General features: G+C 37.7%; 1 protein-coding gene across 2 annotated transcripts in view; it reads right to left on the reverse strand.

Moving 5' to 3' along the window:
* The window catches only part of CADM2 (cell adhesion molecule 2), a 115,037-nt gene that overhangs the window by 51,141 nt on the left and 40,882 nt on the right, over positions 1-23,014 (reverse strand). For both annotated transcript variants that reach the window (XM_005422370.2, XM_005422371.2), the window contains exon 5: positions 17,495-17,673. In XM_005422370.2, coding sequence (XP_005422427.1) covers positions 17,495-17,673 — 179 coding nt within the window. The remainder of the gene's footprint in view (positions 1-17,494; positions 17,674-23,014) is intronic.

The following is a 23,014-nucleotide window of genomic DNA, read 5'->3' on the forward strand; positions in this document are numbered from 1 at the left end:
CAACACCTGATGCAGAATGCTCCAGTACAGATCAGATCATAACCAGATGTACACATAGAAAATATTTTGATTACACTGACAAAAGCAATAAAGATCAATAGCACTTTGCCTATAAGGTGATTGCAGGTTTTAAAGAACAAAAAACAAAAGCTCTGAAGAGAAGTAGAGAAAAGCACTTCTGAGAAGACCTAAGCATCTGACATTTTTCAGATTATTTATATGGCAGGTTTGAAAGGGAAGGACTCTTTTCTCAGCAGTTGATGGTGAGTAACCCATTCCATACTGATTTCACTGAAAATATTTCTGAAGGGTGCTATTCACTGCAATAAAAGAGCAAAAGTCTGACCCACAATCTGTCTTCCCTTGCTTTGGAAAGAAATGCAATTGGTCCCTGAGTACCATCAATTCAGACTGAAATCAATGGAAGCTGAAGTAGCTCAGAGCTTTTCAGTATTGGGCCCTACAGAACACACTTCAGATGCAGAAACCTCGAGTTCAGCATTGCATACTTTCTTAAGGCTTCAAAGTAACATGCTTACCTTATTTCCATGCTGGATGACAGATTATTGTCCAAATTTAGGAGTCTCCTTGTTAGTTACTCTGTAAGTCACCTACTATTTTCTGTATTCCTCTAGTTTTGATAAAAAATACCACTGTGCTCTCTGGAATCTATACCTGTATGACGTTCTACTTCTGAAGCTATCAGAAAACAAAGACACATCTTTCATCTCTACACTGATTTTTAATCTAATGTACACTGATATTTAATCTAATTGCCAGTATAAAATATTCTCCAGACAGAAAAATTAGAACAGGCTTTTCAAAACCCTCACAGTTGTTGCCATATTAATCACCAGGAATAATGATAATTTTACCTGGAGTGTGAGTACCACAATAATGAAATAGAACTGAGTAAAACAAGCATTAGAAATAAATTAACATGTTAAAAAGATACATGTCACATGTACTGATCTATGCAATTTCTTCTCATAAAGGGAAACTCCTTCCCTGATAGGCATCTGTTAAAAATTAAATCAAAGAGAAAAAAACCCCACCTACTTCATAAGGAGAGCAAAACCTTGCTTATTAGGAAAGCTGTATACATCATTCTTGTACGTAAAACTAATTAGTGTGACTCATGGTTCCATTCATTATCTTTCTTAAATACCAATTACTTAAGACTGCAATGACAAGTTATGGTTTTATGACAGAGCTATCCAATCTGCAAGCATGCTGTTTACCTATTTTACCAAATAATAGCTTACATGAATCACTTGTTAACTTAGAACTTTCTGGTTTCTCTTGAGATTAAAGAATTTCAAACAAGATTTCTTATTTTAAATGAAAGGCTACCTAGGAAGCATTCTAGCTACCATGAACTAGGATATTTCAGTGTTTTAATACACATGGGATCTCATCAGATTAAGAATAATGAAAACTTGTGCAGATATTAGTTTTCTGATGAAAGTCATAAACTCTGATGCCAAACATCAAAATGGAAGCCTGGCAGAAGCCTCAAAGAAAATATGTTTTCTCAAACGGGATGCAAAAACAAGGGATAGCATTTGCTTTCTTTCTTTGCAGAGTGAGGTGAATTTCACTGTGCAAACTACTGCAGTCTGTCTACTTTGCTCACAGCAATACCAGGACTTGCTCCTAAAGACCCTAGCATGAGGAGAAACCAGGAATCAGCAGTCTGAGGAGCATCACATTGCCCAGGCAATGAAACTGATGTCTGTTCTGGACTCCAGAAAGGTTTGGTTTGTACCAGTTTATGTTCAAGGCTCTGCCCAGTGGAATGCTCCATTAACAACATGAGAGCCTGCAACAGGAATGTGCAAAGTAACCAAATAACTCAGAGCTCTCCAGACAACACTTTTTGGAATGCCTGGATCATCTCATCCTTAAATCCTTCTTTGGACAGCCCAGATCCAAGCATTCTGAAATGATCCCCATGTTGAAAAGACCTGTGTGTAAGGCACCTGCTGAGTCTGACAGAATGACTCCTATCAGTTCTTCCAGGATATATGGATTCTTGTGAAAACTTTGCCTTGAAAAGGCTTTTGCACAAGAGAATACAGAATATGCAATTCAAAAAATAAACTGGAAGCAACGTCCAGGGTTCCTCAGTCTCTCATCATGCATTGCAGGTGTGGGAGGTAAATGGGTTTGGAAGTTCCCAAAAATACAAGGACTGCAGATAAAAAAAATTATACTTAACAGCATATGCTTCTGTTTAAGCCATAAGGGTCACTGTGCTTCACAGAGCGTGTGCTGCTCCATGTCACGCCAGAAAAGAGAATTACAATTTGACCTATTTCTAGTCCTGCAGGACTTTGGTATTTTTTTTTTTAATGCAAGGCAAACCTAACTTCTTTCACTAGCAAGACACACGTTGTCACCCAGAGCTCCCTAATGGCAGCTGCTCAGAACATGCCATCATAGGGACAATGTAGATTTGTCCTCTTAAACTTTCCATCAGGGAGGATCTTAACAGAATGGATTTGCAGATTTCTGCCCAAGAAATCTGTGCTGGAGTGAAACTAATTTCCACTTCCTTGTCTTGCAATTTCTGAATCTAGTTGTACACAATGTTCAGCTGAAAATGAATTATTTTTTTATGCCTCTCATGCCACTAAATACCAAGGATCATTATGACCAAGAGACCTTGCAGAGCGGAACTTTTTAATTCAAGTAGCCATACCCAAATCACTGTGCCAGATTGCTATTTCAATAATACTAAGGTATTAATCCTTAGCCTCCTGTGAAGCAGAAAATAGCTATATTTTGCAGATGGGGAACCAAAGAAGATAGAAAAGCCATGCTCAGGAGATCTAGAAGTCAAGCAATAATTGTCTCCATTAATTTTGAAACCTCACTTCTAAACTGGATGTTTGTTGACAGACAGATATTCAGTCAAAAAATCCAATAATGTAATTAAGTTGGTATTAACTTCATCATCTTGCTAGCTCTGAAATGCAAACAACTCATGGAGAACTAATTGTTTCCATAAAAGCTGTTGGAAATAGAAAAGGGGCTGACCTTCATGCCAAGGGACTCCCATGGACTCTTCACCACTTCTGTTCCACAGGTTATACAGGTGAGGCTTGAACTGGACACTCAGTAGGAGAGATGGGCTCCTGACGTCTCTCTGGTGGCACAGGGAGGTTTGAGCTCAGCTGCAAACACTCAGCCAAGAACCCTCATTTCAGTGAAGACCTGGCATCATGTCAGAGCTGCTGCAGAGAGCAAAGTTCTGCAAAGGTGTTCCTTGTGGCACTGCTGCTGCTGACACACCACAGGCAGGAGCCAGGGGAAAGCAGCCAGCAGGTACCCTGAAGGCTTGGAAAAAGGATGGTGGAAAAAGGAGGAACAGGCAAACTGGGCTTGGTGTTCAAGCTGCTCTTTAGCAGAGGCACAGATGCAAATTGCTTAGGAGTGGCAGGGCAGTGTTGGACCAGATCAGCTCAAAGCAGTGTTGAGCCCCATCTGCTCAAAATTTCCTGTTTGCTTCTCCTTCTTGCTTGAATTGATGCCGTGTTCTCCTTGCTAAGGCAGAAGACATCCATCCATTTAAGTGCAGAGAGTCTGGATAATTTACTCTCCCTGCCAATTTGGCCCTGAGCATTTTTACTCTCCATTTCCAAAGAAATGAGAAATGGTTCTGTTTGGTTTAGTGGGCTTATGTGAAAGATAGATCTGACCTATTGAAAATATTTGACTTTTTTGGTAAAAACACAACCGATATTTTGACATGACTGAGCACAAATCAGACAACAATAGCTGCAGCTGATAAAAATGTAAAGGCTTTTGTTTCAAGCCTGACAAAAGCTGACAGAAAAATTAAAGGACAGAGTGATAATGATGGATGGTCCTTGCTGTATTTTGACTGAGAATGAAAGAAATTTTAAGTGGTAAACTGAACTGAGTGATGACCTACCTGGGAAACAATCTCACTACTCTGTGAAAAATTTAATCAGTCTGTGATATGTAGCACTAAATAATTTAGCAAGGTTTTAAATTCAAAGGGAGCTGCATTTACCTTGCTTCAAGAAAATGGGATTGAACAAAAGGATCACTCAGCTTGAACATCATGTGCCAATAGCTCCTTAGCACTTAGACTGGATGATCATGAATGCTCATGGACACGAGGTCAAGGGGTTCTTTTTACTAATTGATTCAGATTTATGAAACTCTGAAATGGCAATTATGTGCTTGACATTTTTGCTCGCAAATCAGATGTCATTAACAATATCCAAACCCTTTTAACAAAAGCTCCATGTAGATCTATATCTTTAGTTATACCAATAAAATCTTCGAGTGGATGAGTTCATATTGCAAGACACACAGTTGGACTAACTAGAAAGAACAATAATTTTCTAATCTTATAGAAAGTTTTGTAGCTTGCTAGTTCATTTGTGGTTTGTTTCTTAGGTTTTTTTCCCCTATTTCAAAAGCAATAGGTTTCAGTAGCAAATGAAGAAGGATGAAGTATTAAAAAATAGAGCAAAAAAAGCCTGTGTCCTTCTCTTCTCAAAGAGCCAAGCAAAAACTTCAGATCTGCCCAACCCTGGCCCAAATTCTGCCCTTAGAAAGTTAAGAACACAACTCAGATGAACAAAGCACATTTTAATATTAGTATTTAGTACTGGCAGTATGGTGTCATCCCAAATCACTTATAATGAAGGCCTGATATCACACTGTGGCACCTTTTACAGCACACGCTCTGACCACAATTGCTTATGAAAAAATAAAAAAATGTGATGAATATGAAAAAACAAGGTGTAGTAGCAAGTTATTTCTGATTATGCCATCTCATTTGACACTGAAATATGAAGAAGTTAGCGGCCCTAAATTGTCTAGAAAGAACTCCTGTAGCGAATATCTCATTTATTTTGTGCACCAGAGCAACAGCAGCACTCACAAAGACCACAGGTGTGTGAAAGGTTGATTTTCCACAAGTAAAGCCAGGTCAGGCTCAGGACAGATGTGAGAGCTGCCAGAAAGAAAACAGCTGTGGATCTCAGGCAGGTGAGAAGGAAGAAGCAGGGGGATGGAAGTACCTCAGTGTGGTAGGAAGGCATGGCAAGGGAGGACAAGCTTGTAGGGCTGAGAGCAGTGACTGGCATTGACTTCTCTCCTCCCTCAAGGTGCATCTGCCCAGATCCAGGTCAGCTCTCAGCAGAGCTGTGGGGCCCTGGGCCAGGAAGGCAGGAGGGGTATTTAGGATATTTAGGTAAAACCCACCTCTGCCACCTTCTGTGGGCACCCTTAATGCCTTAGGTTTTAGCTTTTATATTTTTCAGATTCTGTACTGCTTTAGAGTGTAGTTTTACACTTCATATGAGGGGATGGTGAGCTCTCTTCACAGAGCAGGGAGACAAAACAATTCCTTCTCTAGCTGGGGACCAAGGACAAATGATCCAAACTTCAGGCCCAAGAGCATAAACAGCAGTGGACTGAAGCAGAAAAACAAAAAGGATAGGACTTCATAAGCTAAGCTGTAACTGAACAATTAACTCCAACATGCAAATGGACCAGAACTTATAAAAGAGAGAGACCTCATGACTGGTTGTGCATTTTGGGTTCATCTTTGGTGTAGCCCTGGCCAGGCTCCTCTATTGCCCAAGATGTATCCATGGAGGCCTTTTAATAAATACCTACTTTATTCTTTAACCCCATCTAGTCTCTATTCTAGGTCAGCCTTCACAAGGCATCACCCTAACAAGCAGAATATGCTGAGTAGAGGCAGCGCCCACACTTCTCTTGCACAATCAGAATCCAGGATTTAGTAGACACTGGGACTATGTGCTTTATTATGCTTGTGGGTGCTTGCTAAAAATTCTAAGAGTAACAATAAACACTGAAAGAAAGGTCTTTTGTTGGGCTTTTTGGTTTTTTTTTTTTTTTAATGGATATTAAGACATGACCTTTCTGCACAGCACCAGATGTTGCCACAAATTTGGCTCTGTCACCTGGAGACTGGAGCACTCTGCTGCACTCACAGCTGGTGGAGCTGCACAGAGGGACCCAGGAAACCTGAACTGAGCATTTCACAGGAAAGCATCTAACCTGAACATCTGAGAGCTGCACTGGTGGCTCATAGCTCTCCAAATGTCGGGTCTGGCCTTTGAAGCCCTCAGTGATTACTTTAGGGATCGTTTTGCTCCCCACAGCACTCCACTGAATTTGCTATCAGCAAAAGCACTCTGGCTGCAGCTCCCTTGGAACAGAGAGAGAAGTTTGCAATGAAGGCCTGGAGATGCTGGAACACGCTCCCATTTCACTACCCATCACACTCATTGTTTGTCACCAGCCCAGCCATTTAAAAAGCTCCCTGTCCCTTCTCCCAGGGAAGCAGAAGAATAAAATGTGACATAATGTACTGTCTCACAATATATTTACCTATTGCTGCTCAGTTTTGGTGGGGAATAAGTTATCTGCAGCATTTGGACTGTAGGAAGCTAATAAGCTGTAATGCCTCATTTCTTAATTTCTAGTTGTGCTAAAACCAGGTGACGCACAGAGTCTTCTAAATAATGATAAATTTAACAAAATAATAGCTAATTATTTCAATAATTACGCCTTGAAAATTATTTTACTGCAGGAAAAATTGAAATTCTCAAGTAGAAAAATTATTTATTACTGAAGAATCTGTTTTCAAGCCCTCTAAGTTTTACTTTATTAATGGTTATTAGTGCAAGATTTACCTCTAAGGACAAATTAAACCAAGTATTCAACACAAACATTGAGCTTCGATGTTCTGGAGTTACATGAATATAATACATACAAGTTTACTCCTGGAGCACTGTAAAACCTAATTTTTTCCCCCTAACTTAGCACAAGTTTTGTCAGCAGTTAAAAAAAGTCCTTTCCAGTTCAATAGTAGTAATAATAACAAAGCCTGCTGTTTTAAAGGAGTCAATCTGTATTGTATAAAAGATCACCATTCTCATTAAAGTAGCTACAAATACTGCACTGAACCTTATGCAACTTGCCTGAATTTGGTAATTCAACACTTTAAATAAATAAATAAGAAAAGTTTTAGAGCATTTTTTGAGACCACAGCCTCAAATAAACATACCTTACTTATAAAAATACATGTATATATAAATATATATGTCTCAATTTTGTTCACAGCTCTACACTAACAAATACAGAAACAGTAAAGAATAGACCTCTGCCTTGAAGACTTGTAAGATCATCTTCTGGGCAGTACAGATCAAATTTAGGAAAAACAGCAGTATTCCCATTTCACAGCTGGGGAGATGAACACAGGAGAATTAAGTGGAATGTCTTATATTTTACAGACTTCTGAGCCTGACAGGGGAGTTCAGAACAGATCTCCTGAGGCTCATTTTAATACTCTACTAAAAAAAGCCCAGAAAATCAAAACCTCAAAAGAAAACAAAATTGCATTTAAAAAAGCAGTTGTCCTTATACCTGCAGTGCAAATTTCACTGCATTCAGGACAAAATGTTACCACAAAAGCCACAAAACATCTTGTATGAATAAAGCCAGCACAATTTTCCCCAGAAACACACCATTCTATCACTATTAATATGGTGTTCTAAGCCCATTGCCACTGCTTAAAAATCACATTAAGGCTGTGATGCTCATTTTTATTCTTTTTAAGTAAGCAGACAAGCCATATTTCCTTGTTTTCCCAAGCCATAAAATAGGAGTTTTCAAAATTAAATGAAATAAAGTACCAGCAGCTGGCCCTTGAAAACCTATAAGGAAAAGCTAATGCACAATACAAATTCAGACACCCAGCAGCCTTGAACAAAGATGACAGCTTTCTCAGAATGACACTTGACTCTTTCTGCACACACACACACACACACACACAAAAAATAATTTCAAAAGACAGACTTCATTGCACTGAGAAGAAAGAAAGTACAGAGAATTTTCCAAGATGTCCTTATAGGGCGTGTTGAAACTATATGGAGATAAACAGACTGCTGATCTCTATTTTATTACAGTTGCTACTTTCGTTTCTCTGAGAAATTCAGGGCAGATCACTGAAGTTGCTTTAACAACTCCAAACTCATGGCAATAATTCTAAGGTTAGTAAAGGGAGATAACAGGGACTATAATTTATTTTAAATAAGTTTATTTCAAAATAAAATCAAAGGGTCCAACACTAATCTGAAACACTTTATCACAGTGGGATTGCTGTATCTTATTGAAAATCACCTTGGGAAAGTGACTGGCACTGTGCAAACTAAAACATAGATTTTTGCACTTCATTGCACTGTCTCTGACTAATACACTTAATTCTCACATTCCTATCACCAAAGTACACTACCTGAGAAAATAAGGCTCTATCTTTCCAGCTGTCCATCTTTTTGCTCTGTTTTTTGGGGGTTTGGGGTTTTTTGTCCTCAAAGGAGTTCTGTACATGTAGTTGAATTCCTACTGTGATTCTTTGGTTTTATGCAACACATAACTGTGAATGGTGGGATCCATGAAATATTGTCAAGACTCAATTTTGTTCAAATTACCCAGCTTCCCTTCAGGGTGGCAGACATTTAGTACCTTAACAATCATGCCATCAAGCAGGATAGCTCACCAGTGGAAATAACAGGTTTTTTTAATAAAGAATACTTGATCATATCTGCTAATTTATGTTTAAACAAAGTGATACACAAAGCAGTGCAAAGAGATTTCAATTCCTGCTCCAAAATGGTGAAAGCCACCCAGAGCTCTCCTCCATCAGGCACTTCAACACGTCAGCATCCCTCAATCCTCCCTGCTTCCCACCAATCAAAGGTTGGGAAACCTGCAGAAAATATAAACTACAAAACCAGGGGGAAAAATAAATCCACTGGTGCAATGACCCACAGTGATATCTGAAGAATAAACACTTTGCCCACTCCGTGAGTTTTTCCCTGCCAAACTTTCTTCTGTCCTTCCTCCTCTCCTTTGATTTGTTTGTTTCTACACTTGCCATGAGGATTAATAAGGGCAGTTTCAGCTGGAAGATAAAGCTGCCTCAGGCATGAGTTTACCAAGGAAAACATTTTTTTTTTCTTCAAGGGAATAAACAAGCAGTGTGGATACCAGAGGAGGGAAAACAAAGGGTCCTGACTGAAAACTCTTGGGGTGTCTGTCACAAATGACATATCAGCTTACACCACACATCTGGACACCTCTTCCCAAGCACCTGTTGGGAAAGTTCCTTCACATGGGGTTAGAACTTTCTCAGCGCTCGTGAGGGAACCACAGCCTGGTGAAAGAAGTCAGGACATTTTGGGACATCCTCATATGGTAGATTCCAAGTTTCATCAGCTTTGGTAGTAATAGTTTTTTTGCCTTTTTTTTGTCTCCTTGAACATGAGGATGGTTTTGAGATACACCCTTACTGTCCTCCTGGTTATTTTTGCTGTCTGCTCCCCTTTCTGTGGGAATCATAGAGAAAGATTGATGCCACAAGCTTTTGTGAAAGCTGCCAAAACACTCTGGAATCTCTGAGACAAAGCAAAGTGATTCATGTTAAGGCATAACTAGTCAGAGTTAGATCCAATGCAGAAAGTCTGTGATAGGATTCAGCAATAAAAAAAGTGAGTTTAATTACAAAGCTAAGAGAATTTTATTATATTGCATCAAGAATTCAAGCAGTGAGAGCTAGAAAAAAAAATTGTGATTGCAGCATAGAGGAGGGGCTAAAGACACCTTAGGTCCCAGCACATATGTAGATTGAACCTATGCTGTGAAGAGTGATGTGAGGAAGATTTTTGAGTTTGAGGGTTTAGGGATATTTCAAATTCTCATCAGTTTCAATACTGAAAGAATTAAATACTGAAACCAAGTGGAGAAATACCTTGCTTGCTCTAAGAAAAATGTTAATTGATGTAAGAAACATTTTATTTATTTTTTTAATATAGCATAGAAATGCAGGCTAAGATAAACTCCAGAAAAATTCATCAAACAATTAATAAATAAAAATTAAGTATAAAAAATAAAATAGTAAGTACTAATAATTATTAATATAAAGTTATGGGTGTTAGAAATATTAATGGTTTGAGATAAGCTAACTTCTTCTATCTAAGCCTCCATGCTCATCTTCATATGTGATCAAGAAGGCTCAGATATGAAAGTTCCCAAAACTCACTAAGAGAAATGCATATTTGCAGAAGCTTTTCCCTACCCCTCTCAGCCTCCAAGGCATTCCCATCTATCTCCAAGAGGATTCACAATCTCAGTTGGAGAAAAGCACAGTTCTGATGTATCACCTGGTATGACCAGTGTAAGCAATATCACTTAGGTCATGTTCTATTTTCTTTCCTGGATGGAGTGAACACTGAGGAACCTATTCTCAAAGAAAGGTAAGTAATGGAAGCACCATGTGAGAAAGACAAGGACAGGACACCCTCATCTGCATTCCACCACCTCATGGTGCAGGAAAGGCTTCAATTTAGAAAAAATCACTAAGTCACTTCAATATTGTCTTTATGGTTTGAGTTTCCTGAATAATAAATGGTCTAGATGGAAAAAGATAATTAGCAACTGTTAGATTATAACTTTATCATCAGTCTCAAGCGATATCATTGAGTTAATATTTTCTTCATTAATATTGCATATGATGTTCATAGACATCGTAATTTTACAAGCTGGCATCTCAAAGAAAAAAAAGGGTAAATTGAAGTAAAGTTCAGTAAAGTTGGAGGTATAAGCAATAGCAAAGGGTGAAAAATTAGAGAGCAATCTTTGCCACTACAGCAAATCAGTGATAATAAACTCAACAGTACTGAATGTCAGTTAAAACAGTCAAAAGAGCAAGAGTGACATATTTGGTATATCCGCACAATCTTTTCCTTTCCAGAAATTCCATTAGAACTATCATATCACATTTCATGTGCACAGAGAAAATCAAACATTTTCAAGAGTTATGTCTTATTAAAGTATTATCCAAAACCATTTAGATCACATACAATATGTATTCAAATAGGAAGGACCTTTACATATTAGAATATATTGTTAAAGGTTATATTGCTACATTGTATACATTGTTATTATTCCATTGTGAAAGGGCTTGGGGAGAGTTTTCCTGCTGCTGAAGTACTCTGCATTCAATTTCAATGATTAATCCAATATGAAATTAAAAAAAATCTCATATGTGTTATAAAAAATCACTTCATTTTAAAAGTTTTCTTTAATGAGAAACAGTATTTTAATGTAAAAATCTAGAAGTGCCAAACATATTCCTCAAAACTATTAGTGTGGTTTGGAATGTTATTTTCTTGACCTTTCCAAAATACTTTTAAGCTTATCTGGAAAAGAAATTTGTATCTTATTTTTCTAAAGTCACCATAAATGAAGAAAGATCAGTTCATACAGCTCAACCATACACCCCACTATTCAAGTATTTATCAACAAAAAGCAATTTCAAAGTAGCTGCCTTGAGAGTGTTCAGGGATAATAGCTGGACAATTCATCCATAAAATTAAGCCAACAACTCCACCACAAGTTTCTCCACAGACTTCTCATACCTGAAAATGTCAACTATACACTATTCTTCTTCAGCCCAATAACAAAAGCTCAATTGCACAATTTCTTAATTCACCTGACTGCAGGAAATTCATCTGCATTGTGCTTTAAAGTCTGGACCACCTCTTCTAGCCCAATCAAAAGTCAGCTGGAGAAGTCAGCTTTAATGTTGTGGTAATGATTTAATGCCTTAATGTCATTTACAACATTAATGTAAAATTAGAGTATTTCACCACAATTTGAAGGGCTAAGCTTTGAAGAAGACAGTTTGGGGAAAGGGAGGGTTTTGAGACTGAACAAGCACTCAGGAGCATGCTTTTATTTATTTATTTTCCAACTGAAAGCCCAGGCTCCTTTTTTCTGCAAGTTATCTTCTGCACTTTTAAATTTATTTTTAGTTCATATAAAATGGGAATAGTAAAAACTTTTCACCTTTGTGTTAAGGACTCAGTACTGAGACTTCTTTCTTTTAATACAAACAAAGATACCAAAAAAGAAGAATCTCAAAACTAAAAGGCACACATAGTCACATACAGTGAATTTCTAATTAAGTCCTAAGAAGTCTTCTGAGTCTCATATTCTTGATATGCCTGATTGCTGTAAGGGCAATGTTGGGGTTATTCACCAAATCCCCCCATAATTTCAGCTATAAGTGTTATTATTGTTACATCACACCATGGCTCTGCTCAATTCTCTTTTTGTGAAGCCCAAGCTTTGTTCACATAAAGGCAAAATGTTCCCATAGGCAAAGAAAGCCTGAGGTGTGTGCGTGTAAATGAGGCACTTCAAGCCAGAAAACTTTAAAGGAGGAAACTTTAAAAAAAGTCAAGTCACCTCAACTTGTAGGACCTTTACACCAAAACACAGAGCAGCCAAGATTACTAATGAGTGTGCTGCTTCACAAGGATGCTGCTTCTTTTCCTTCCCAAAAATTTTATGTGGCTTTTGTTACACGTTTATAAAGGTTTATAAAGTGTCCAAAAACACTGTGCAAGATTTACCAGAGGTCTGTAGTGAAAATATTTGCAAACTGAAAGATCTATTGCCTATTCATTAAGCTTAATTTTGAAAGAAAGCAGGATATATCCTCACCTCCTCAGGTTTTTTCAATTTTCTGCTCTATTCAGTTTCTACCTTTACAGAGAGACATGCACAAGTGAGTTCAAGAAATAAAGGAAAGAGAAGGCCCCCTGTGAGGACATCAAAACAGAAATGAAATAGAATAAAAAACCTGATTGCTGGAAAATGAACTGAAAAAGACAAAATAATCTATAACAGATAGAGGTAGAAGAGTTTGTTTAATTTCATGTGTATTGGATTCCACAGAGTTTGCACCAATTAAAAACAAAAAAATAAAAAACAATCCAAACTTATACAGATGTACAAGCGCATGGTGCTGGAATTATTGTTGGGCACAGAAGGTGAATACCTATAAATATATTTAGAGGTAGGATTTAATAAACTAAGGTGTCTGGTGCAGATTTGGCATAGTGATGTTCCAGATATGGAGAACAGTCAGTCACAGAGATTTAGAACTAGACCAAAAATGAAGAAAAAGGGGAGAAAAAAAAAAGACCATGAAAGAAGGAGAATGGATACATGGGAGAGAATTGCATGAAATGCAGTTTAAGATCACAATTAATGAGAAGTAGAGATCAATGTGGAAATACTTGAGAATCTATTAAAGGGAAGTAGCAAATATAATTTTAAATCCAAACTTCCAGCACAAACAGCAATAGAGGCCAAATAATTTGTAAGGTTGGAAAGAGAAGAGATCAAGCACCAGGCTTAAACAAACAAAAGAGGATACTTTTCCCTCAAAGCACATAACTAAATTCAGAATCTTGTTGCCACAGGTTGCTGTGGAAGCTAAGATGACAATGTTTTGAAATGGGACTGGACAAGCAGGTGGACTATAAATAATGCTGTAGTTAGGAAAGGTGCAGTGGGACTCCTGGTCTTACACATTGTAGGAGATCTAATGAGGTTGCAACTTCAGTTGCTTTTATTTGCAAAATATTGCTTGCCCAAGAAAAAAATATAAAACTGAGAGGCTGAAGACAAAGGAATATGTCATGCCACTTTTTATTCCTCAGAGATCCTAAGCTGCTGGCTCAAATGCTTTCCTAGTTAAAATTTGGGCAATAACTCCCTTGACCATCCACAGCTGCTGATTCGTGTTCATTTCCACACTGCTCTTCCATATAATTGCTGCACAACACATTATAGCTCTGAATATTTCAATTACTTTAATGTCTGGCTGTAGATTGGCATATCAGGATATTTCACCAAGGTGCTCTGTTTCAAATAGGGCTGCAAATGACCAACTGCTGCTGTTTGCATAAGGAGGTTTCTCCATGATGTGGACTTCTGTCACTCACTCTAAGGCAGTGCTGAACTGAGTCTTTGGCAGTGGCACCCAGAGGTGCTGAACTATTCCTCCAAACACAGCAGCTGTGTTCTCAGGTTGATTATGATGGAGCACCTCCTTCCTCCACTCCAGCTAGATCACTGCAGTTATTACTGGAGCTCTGCAAGCAGAGTCTATGTTTTTGAGTTGAGCAACACGAGTTTGACAGTTTGCTCTGTTTGCTGGTGATTAATGACTAGTATTTGGACAAAGGTAAACAAAAATTCTTAATAAATTGGAAGAGAGTGAAAATTGCCTGGGGCCCATTACCAAAGAAGGGGTGTAATATATCCAGACAGAATGTGCACTTCTAAAGCACTAAGCTTGCCAATTAGAATACAGAAATGACAACAGCTACAGGCATTAAAGCTTCTGCCTTTGTTACTGCATGAAACAAATGCTTGAGCAAACGACATGTCTTGCCTTTGTGCTTCTGCCTATAAACTCTGACTTTGTACCCACCTTTCTGCTTCACAGAGTACTTTTTGACATTTATTATTAACAATAAATGTTAAGAAAAAGGAAATTAGCAGTCACATTGATTCGGCAAAGCAGCATGAGCATATTTAATAGCCCAAGCCTTTAACCTTATTCAAATAGATTCAATTTCTCTGAAGTCTGGTTTCTTTAATTATACAAAAAAAAATTCTAAAAATAATTTTTATGTTGTCAGATACTAATTTTATTGGACAGATTTCCATTCATCTGCTCACAGCAATATTTATTTTCTCTTCCATCAGTTAACATCAAAACAGTATTACCTCATCATCACCACTCACAGTGGAAAAAATACTACTCTTCTGTATAATTTTGTGTTTAGATCAGTCCAGTTAAAGGCATGAGACACTCTTTGCTTGGTATGTATATTAATATGTATAAATACTTTGCTTACACTTAATATCTAATTAAGATAAACTATATTTTCCATTTTTGGTCAATGTTCTCTCTACTCTAAAGCTGCCTAAACCTTCTCTGAGTTAGAAAGATAACTTAAAGAATCAAGAGAATTAGTAGATTATCACTGAAAGGAGGATTTCTTAGGGGGAGACAAAAATAAAAGAGAGAAGCCAGATGAAGCTCTTGCACCATTAACACACAGAAAGAGATAAATATCTGTTTAAGTGGAAAAAAAGGAATAAAATGTATGGAAATCACAGTACATATAAGAAAAGGAAAGCTGTGAATCATGTTGCCCTTCCCTGCCTCTGCAGAGGATACCTTCCACTGATGTCCCCTGCTTCCTCACACAAGCTCCCGTGGGAAATCTGGCATGTACCTTGTCTTAGAAACCTGATATTTTAAGGTAAGAAGTCATATGATTAATGAGCTCTAACAAAGGAGTAGGACAAAAAAATTACGTCAACACGTTAAGCACAGGGGAAGGGATGAGAAATCAAAGGATGCTTCCAGATATATTTAGGAAGATAAAAAATACATCCTCTATTAAATAGAAGGATGCATCTCAGAAAATGATAAAAAGTAGGTTTTCTAGCCCCCAGAGAGAGAGAGGAAAAATATTGTATAATTTTAGGAGGATTATGGCTCACTAGAGACATTCATGAATGTAATGAGCTAAAGAAGGGGTAAGGCTGCTTAAATTTATCTATACAACGGACTGTGCTACTCTTGATAAAATAATTGTGTCAGTCTCCTTTTTGCTTAAAATTAACCTCACAACTCTGAACCCCAGTAAGTTGTTAAGTACTAAACATCATCTCATGCTCTGTCACAGAACTCTGATTGTTTCAGAAAGCTGGGATGCACCTGACATTTACCTTCTCTAGTTCCAGTGCTGGAATTGCAGAAATGCAATTAGGAAAACTCAGGTACTCATAACAGAAAAGGTCAGCAATGAGCAAGTTAAACCTGATAACATGCCTAATGTGCTGCCAAACATAACAAAATGCCTCCCTGATAATGAATGATTTTACAGACTGCCAAGAAGTTGATGCAAGATAATCAGATCGCCAGGGGACACACCACAGTGCAAGACTGGGAACGATGAAATATTCTTTGATAGAGTTCTATTGGAGAGTCACTGCTGATGGAAAAAGATCCCCCATTATAAAAAGCCATATTTTCAGAAATAATGACATAAATAAATTGGGCAGAAAACACAAACGACAGAAGTTTCAACACATGGTAAGTGCAGAAGCCGTTACCTCATCAAAGGCAGAGTACTTTGTGCCTGCAGCCAACAACCACCATACCACTGCCTCTGGGATGCAAAAGACATTTTTTCTTTTCCTCTTCTTGTAGCAGACAATGTAAATAGAGGTTAGAGGGTTTAGTTTTTCTGTTTGTCTTTAACACAGAAATACTCACGCAGCAGTACAGGCTCTGTGTTCCTCACCCAAAGATCTCCTCCTTTTTTGTGTCACTAATCCTACATAAACTAATGGTGAACTTTAAGAAAAATGAAAAGTAACCTAAGTGTTTCTTTTGATAAATGATGTTTCATCAACAGTGCCAATAAATATCTCATTACTGAAAGCAGCACTTACTAGAAGTTTTATGCCAAATACCTAGAGGAGGGTAAATCTGTAGTGAAAAATGTTTCTGATACCTTAAAACCACCAAGAAAATGTATTCTTGTTGTAACTGAGTTCATCATGAGCAAATAAAATCTACATAATTCTCTTGTCTATTTAAAGACTAAAATTTGCATTTGATTTTTTCATTTTGTCATAGTTATAAGAAATTGCATTAAAAAAAAGAAGGAAAAAAGTACCATCATGAACTAAAGTGGAGGTTCTGCCTCTATATTCTCTAATATTAAAATTCAAAATATGGAAATGGCAACCTTCCAGGAATTACCTGTGATAAGAGAACATTGTGTTTTGAGGCTCCTAGATCTGAATTGCCAGACTGTATTAAAGGCAAAAGCTAATTTTATATTATAGTTTCCCCTACAGCTGAGTTATATCAATCTATTTCATGATCATGGAATCCTTTCAAGGAAGGCAGTTTTTTCACATGACACATATTGTTTATTAAGGAAAAAAACCCAAATCAATTGTAATTTAATGTGAACTTTGCTATTCTTCCATTTTATTGGAAGTAGTATAATGCATTTAGGACATTACACACTTTTGAGGTCTGACTGTAATGATGGGCCTGGTGACATCAGCTAAGTTGTATGAGCCAAATTTTCTCAGTAGTAGGATCTAACTTGTGTGAAGTATCCGATGTCCTGTCTTTGGTGGTCTATAAGAAGCTAAGCAGAAAACCTCAAGCATACATCTGTCTCTTATTTCTCTTCATACAACCTTTTGTAACCAGCTTTATCTGAGCTGGGCCTGAGGCAAGTATTTATGAAACAGTACCCACACACTGCAAAACATTTTTACAGGTGCTTACTTAGCAAAAAGTTCACAGCAGAAGTGAATACATTTGTTTAAACTGTAAGAAGAGAGGCACGCCAATAAAAGAAAGACAACACATTCCCCACAGCTAGGTCATAGCATCAATAAAAGTGCAATTACACATCCAATTTTTCTTGCTATTCTTTCCATCATGACCATAAGAACCTGATTGTATCAGCTGGAAATGTTAAATATGCATGGAATGCACCAAGGAGAGCACACTCACCATGTACTATCAGGACATATTCTGTGCTGTTCCGGCCAATGGGATTTTTTGCTTCACATCGATATGTGCCATTGTCTGTTTTGTTTAGGAAGCTGATGCTTAGAACTCTGCCATTGACAACCATTCTCTCTGGATCTGGTAGTTCTCCACCATCCTTTGTCCACAGTACTGGTTCTGGCCTGTTGGATCAAAGTGTGGCATTTATTTAGACACATGAAACACATACATGCAACATGTACATCAGAAATAACACCATCAGCAACTCATAAATAGTCACCTACCACCCCAAGAATATTTGAATTACTGGATCTAATGAACTGTCACTGTTACAACCTTACCATCCTGGATGTGAACTGCTAAAGAAAGTGAAAGAACAAGCAGAGAAATAAGAAAGAAGATCAATAAAAAAGGAAGCAGAATGGTACTGCAACAGGCTAAGATCTGTCCTAAATAAAAAAATAGTTCTTATGAGGTTTCAGGGCCCACAGGTGCTTGGCAAGGTAAGTGCAAATAGGATGATGTGGGTGTAAGTGGTTTGAAAATGGATTCTTAAATTACTTAGGCCATTCATATCACGAGTGAACTTGAATGCACTGAGTGGTTTTCCTGAACCAGGTGTATCCATCCCAAAGCAGCACGTTACACACAACCTAAACTTGTTTCTCTTGCTGCATTGTGTCACAGTCCATCCCCTTTTCCCACCTTTTCTACATCCTTCCCTTAAATAATTCCTTGTTTCACGTCACAAGCAATGTAAGATTTAACTTGACATCCTGGATTTTCTCCTCTTGTGAAACCTTTCCTCTTTTGCCTGATGCACTGACATCAAACAGACCAAAGGCAATGCCCTGGTGGTGGTAACCCCCCAGGCAAGGTAAGGGCACCACAAAGAAAGGAACTGGCAGTCCTGAAAGTTCACATACACCTTCCCTCAGGCAAGGCATACCTAACTCCTTCCTAGAGACTCTCAAGAAGCTCCACAGCCCATGAGATCTGCTTAGCAGCCAGCAGGATGTATTTATTACGGGCACACAGCCTCTACTTGCATGTAACAAGGTATATTTCCAAATTTACATGAGGGAAATCACCAAGAAGACAGGACTGTAACTGGGAATGAAAGGTTGGTTTACTGAATCTTGTCTATGTAAGGAGCAGACAGAGCATCTCAGGCCCTTTTACAAAGCCACATATCAATCTCTATCCAAACATGTCAGTTGTGTGACTCAGTAATAAAGCAAAATATAATACACTGTTTTTATAAAATTAGCAGTTGCCAGGTTAGTACCTAGTAGCACTCCAGAAACACTTAATTTCACTAATTTGAAGCAGGTGTTTAAGGCCTATTACATATAATAAGTGCTAAGAAGAAGAATGAAGCCTAAATACTTAAGGAGAAACGTTTAGCCAAAGTGTGGCCTCATAAAAAGAAAAATAGTTCTAATGGCTGTAATGACATGATTTTGAGTTAGGCAACTCATGTAAATGGAATTTTTTCTGAAATGCACTTCTATAAAATTCAAAGTAGTCTTTAAAGAAAAATATTTATTCTGAAATATAATAAATTTACACAGATTTTAGTAATATTTTGGATGACACCCTGTTAAAGTCTTGTTGAACTTAGTACTTAGACTGGCTACACTCCCAATTTTTCATTTTTTTCCAGAAAATCATATGCTCAGAGAATGAAAGCATGGATTAAGAGCTGATAGTGTGATGGGCCTTATTTACGCCTTACCATAAATATGTCTTAATCCTCTTCCAAAGCTCATTTTTATGAACTGGTATCCACACACACGTGGTACACAATGTACGCACTTTCTTCCTGTTTAATGCAAGCAGGGAATCCACATGTCTGTGCTGGTGTAGAAACATTGCCCTGCAGAGTTCCCAGCATAAAGGTGTGATTTGCTGTGATATTTTAAGGTGGATTTGTTCAATTTTCCGGCCAACTCCGCATTGTTTCCCATTTACCAGCTTACTGTGGCTCTGCAATCCCAGGAGTGGGGACTCTGAAACACTTCTGCTACAATGTGCACTATTACCTGCATAAATGGTGTGTTAAAGCAACTTCTGTGCAGCTGTAATTTATGGAACTTAGGTTTTAAATTGAAACTAGATGGCATATCCTAGGGGAAAACCTATAGGATAACAAATAAGTATGAAATGGAGGCATAGATATAAATTATTCAAGGAGCTCTGTCACATAATAATACACCAACTCTAGTCTTATACCGAGCACTTAGCTGTGGTTGCAAAATGATGTGTGGCAGAAAAGCCAGGGCTTAGAGAGAGGCAGATCTGCATTCTCTGGGTGTTGGGGAAGCTGCTAATCCAGAGTGAATATTCAGCCATCCTGTGCTGTATTTGTGGCAGCAGCAGAGCAAATCCTGGGCAGCAGGCCCAGAGCCAACACATCCTGGTGGCCGGGCACAGCGCTCCCTCCACCTCACCACTGCCTAAAGCAGCAATTCTGTCACACCACACCACAGAATTAAATTCTGCCTGCACTGCTGGGAAGCTTTGAGACACTTGGTCTACACAATTCACTGGTTAGGCAGAAGTGAGCTAAGAACATGAGACGTGCCTGTGCAGCCAGGCCACCACGCTGCCGTGGTCAGCAGCAGCAGGATGGCTGTTTCAGGGAAGCATGGGAGTACATCCATTTTCTGCTGTCCATTCCTCCTGCACTCTGCCAGCAACAGCAATCATCCTGCCAGGGGTGCTGCAGGCCACATCTTTTGCTCTCTTTTGTATCCACTTGTTATTTAGACCTGTGCCTATGAATGCCTCTAGTATCTTGTGGAATCTGCTTATGATGTCCATCAACTATACCTCCTGTAGCAACTAATTCTGGAAGTTCCCTACCTGCCATGCAAAATGATATTTACTGTTATCTGTCCTTCACTGATCTCCTAGAAGTGGCAATGAATATTGCAGGACATGGTAAGCAGCACTCCCTTCCTATTATAACCTTGTTGTAAGCTAAGACAGCCTAGAAACAGCAGGCTTGTCTCTCCCCTATTTTCTATGTTAGAATTTGATACCTTCTGAGATTATCAGCTGGGAAAAAAACTACACCAAAAAAAAAAAAAAAAAAAAAAAAAAAAAAAGGAAAGGAATCTTAACTTTAGAGCATATTGGGTATTCTTTCATAATTGCCTTAGTACCTTCATTGTCCAAAGCTGAAACCCTGAAACAGCTTTCTTTCACTGTCCCAAGGCACAGAAAAGTGTGAATTCCCCACAGTTTATCCTACTGAAACCTGCCCACATCTGCAGACCCAGACAGAGTTTCTTCTCTTACCCAACATTTTGAAAGGGGTGCTTAAGTTTGACATGCTAAAACACCTGGCAAACATGTACACTTCTAATATTGCACATTTTTCTCTATTGCATACGTCCCTAACATTGCAGAATTTAAGCTTTTTTTAAATACTAATGAGTCGTCACAACACTGTCAATTCCTATTTGAACTGGAACAAACAGGAATGTTCGTACAAACAGTACCTTCCATTTGTGCATTCAGTGAAAGCCTTAGAAAAAAGGAACTGGTTTTTAGTACAGAAATCTGGATTTGTTAACTGTCTTCATGTTGGCCTCAAAACCTGACACAGAACCAACGATATTGGGTATTCTTTTCCAATCAGAATGAAATGGGATTGAAATGAAGATGTAAAACACTGGTGTGAAGTTGCACAATGATCCATGTTTTATATTGTGGTACTTTCCTTACAAGTAACTGAACAAAGAAATGGTAAATACAGCAAAACTATTTTCTGGCCTTGAGAGTAGGAAATCTTTTCTTTCAAAACAAGTCAGAGGGAAAGGTAGGGACAAACTGAAATGTGTTGGAAAAAAAATAAATTAAAAATCACACTCTTGATTTGAAAAGAACACCTAGGCACTGCTTTATCTTTTAAAGAAGTGTTTACATAATATGAAAGTCAACAATTATATTTGTCTTCATTAATTTTTTTTTTTAGCGGAGGTGTTTGAAATTACAGAGGAGTATTTTAAGAAAAGATTGGCAATTTTCTGTCCCTCTCTCCACCCTTAACCCAAGGCCAGTGATGTTTGAGTGCTTTCTTCTAATCCTCCTCTCTAGTGGTATCTTTATATATAACTATAACAGTGAACTTACCATCCATTTTAAAATTATACATATATTTATATGTTTTCTATCTATACATATCATCTATATGTTTCCTTTTTGAACAAAGTGAATTTAGGCAATGCAATCCATTTTTACTTGAATCTTCTTGTCTCTATGCATTTTTGTTGCCCTTTTTTAATTTTTGTGCACAGAAAGGTCATGTACAAAGTGTTCTTCACTGACTACTTAATAAACAACACTTGGACAACTTACTGACCCATTATAATAGCACAGAATAACCTTTTCATTTCCATAAGATCACACTCACACACAAAAAAAAACCTGACCAACCAAAAGAACAAAAAAAACCCTAAAGCCACCTTTTTACATGTCCAGTCTCACTGGGGATATTATCATTCAACTGGGTATCTAGGCATCTTGTCAAAATTTTGTAGCCAATGTGGGTAAAAATAAAGATAGAAGGAGAATTTGAGGAACGCTAACAAGATAAAAATACATTCATAATTTTGAGTAGGACCCTTTCCAACAATACCTTTTAGTTCTTCAAACAGGGGTACACTTGTATTTACTGAAGTCTATAAAAAAACCCCAAAATCTAGTGCCTATGCTCAAATGAGTAGTGGAGAAGGTATCACAAGATTTATCAGAGTGTTTCTTGGTTGAAAACCTGGTGCAATGTTAAAAGTCCTCTAAGGCAATGATTGCTTCATTAATTTGAAACTTATAGTTCTTTTGTATTAAGAAATTGGATTTTTTAGCTTTGTCAGTTAATCACCCACTTGAAAGTCTAAACCCTGGGGGAACCTCTTGTTTATATAAAGTCTCAGTCTGAGAAGTCATTTTGGGATGAGCTGGTTTGGGAGCATTACATCTATCAAAAACATCAATATCCACAGTCTCTAGCCTTTCATAAAAGGCTTGGATAGATGGATTTTATTTTATGACGTATGAACTCTCTGTGATTTTCTAGTTCTGCAAGACCTGAGTAACCTTCACAAAGTGTTTTTCTCAGCAGTAGAATTAGTAAAGAATATCCAAAGTACCTTGCATAAAGTTCCCTTATTTTTTTTCAGAAAGAAGCTTTGAACATCTGAATTGACTATTATTATATTTGCCTCTACTTTTCTCTTTTAAGCATTCTCAGCAGACATAATGTAGCCTAAAAATATTTATAATGTCCTATAGTAATGCTTTCTAAATGGTCAAGAATTTAATTACCAAAATGTGTTAAAAAATGAGGTGTCAACTAAATATAGATTTCAACTTTTTATATAATAGAAAATTGACAGAAATTTACATCTATAAAGACAACAGGAACAACAAGCAGCATTGAAGTCAGCTGCAATGTATTATGTGAAAAAGGTGCTTAAATAATAAACATAAAGAGGTAAACAAATCTCAAATGGG

The sequence above is a fragment of the Geospiza fortis genome, unplaced genomic scaffold, assembly GCF_000277835.1.
Source record: "Geospiza fortis unplaced genomic scaffold, GeoFor_1.0 scaffold72, whole genome shotgun sequence".
Taxonomy (NCBI): Eukaryota; Metazoa; Chordata; class Aves; order Passeriformes; family Thraupidae; genus Geospiza; species Geospiza fortis.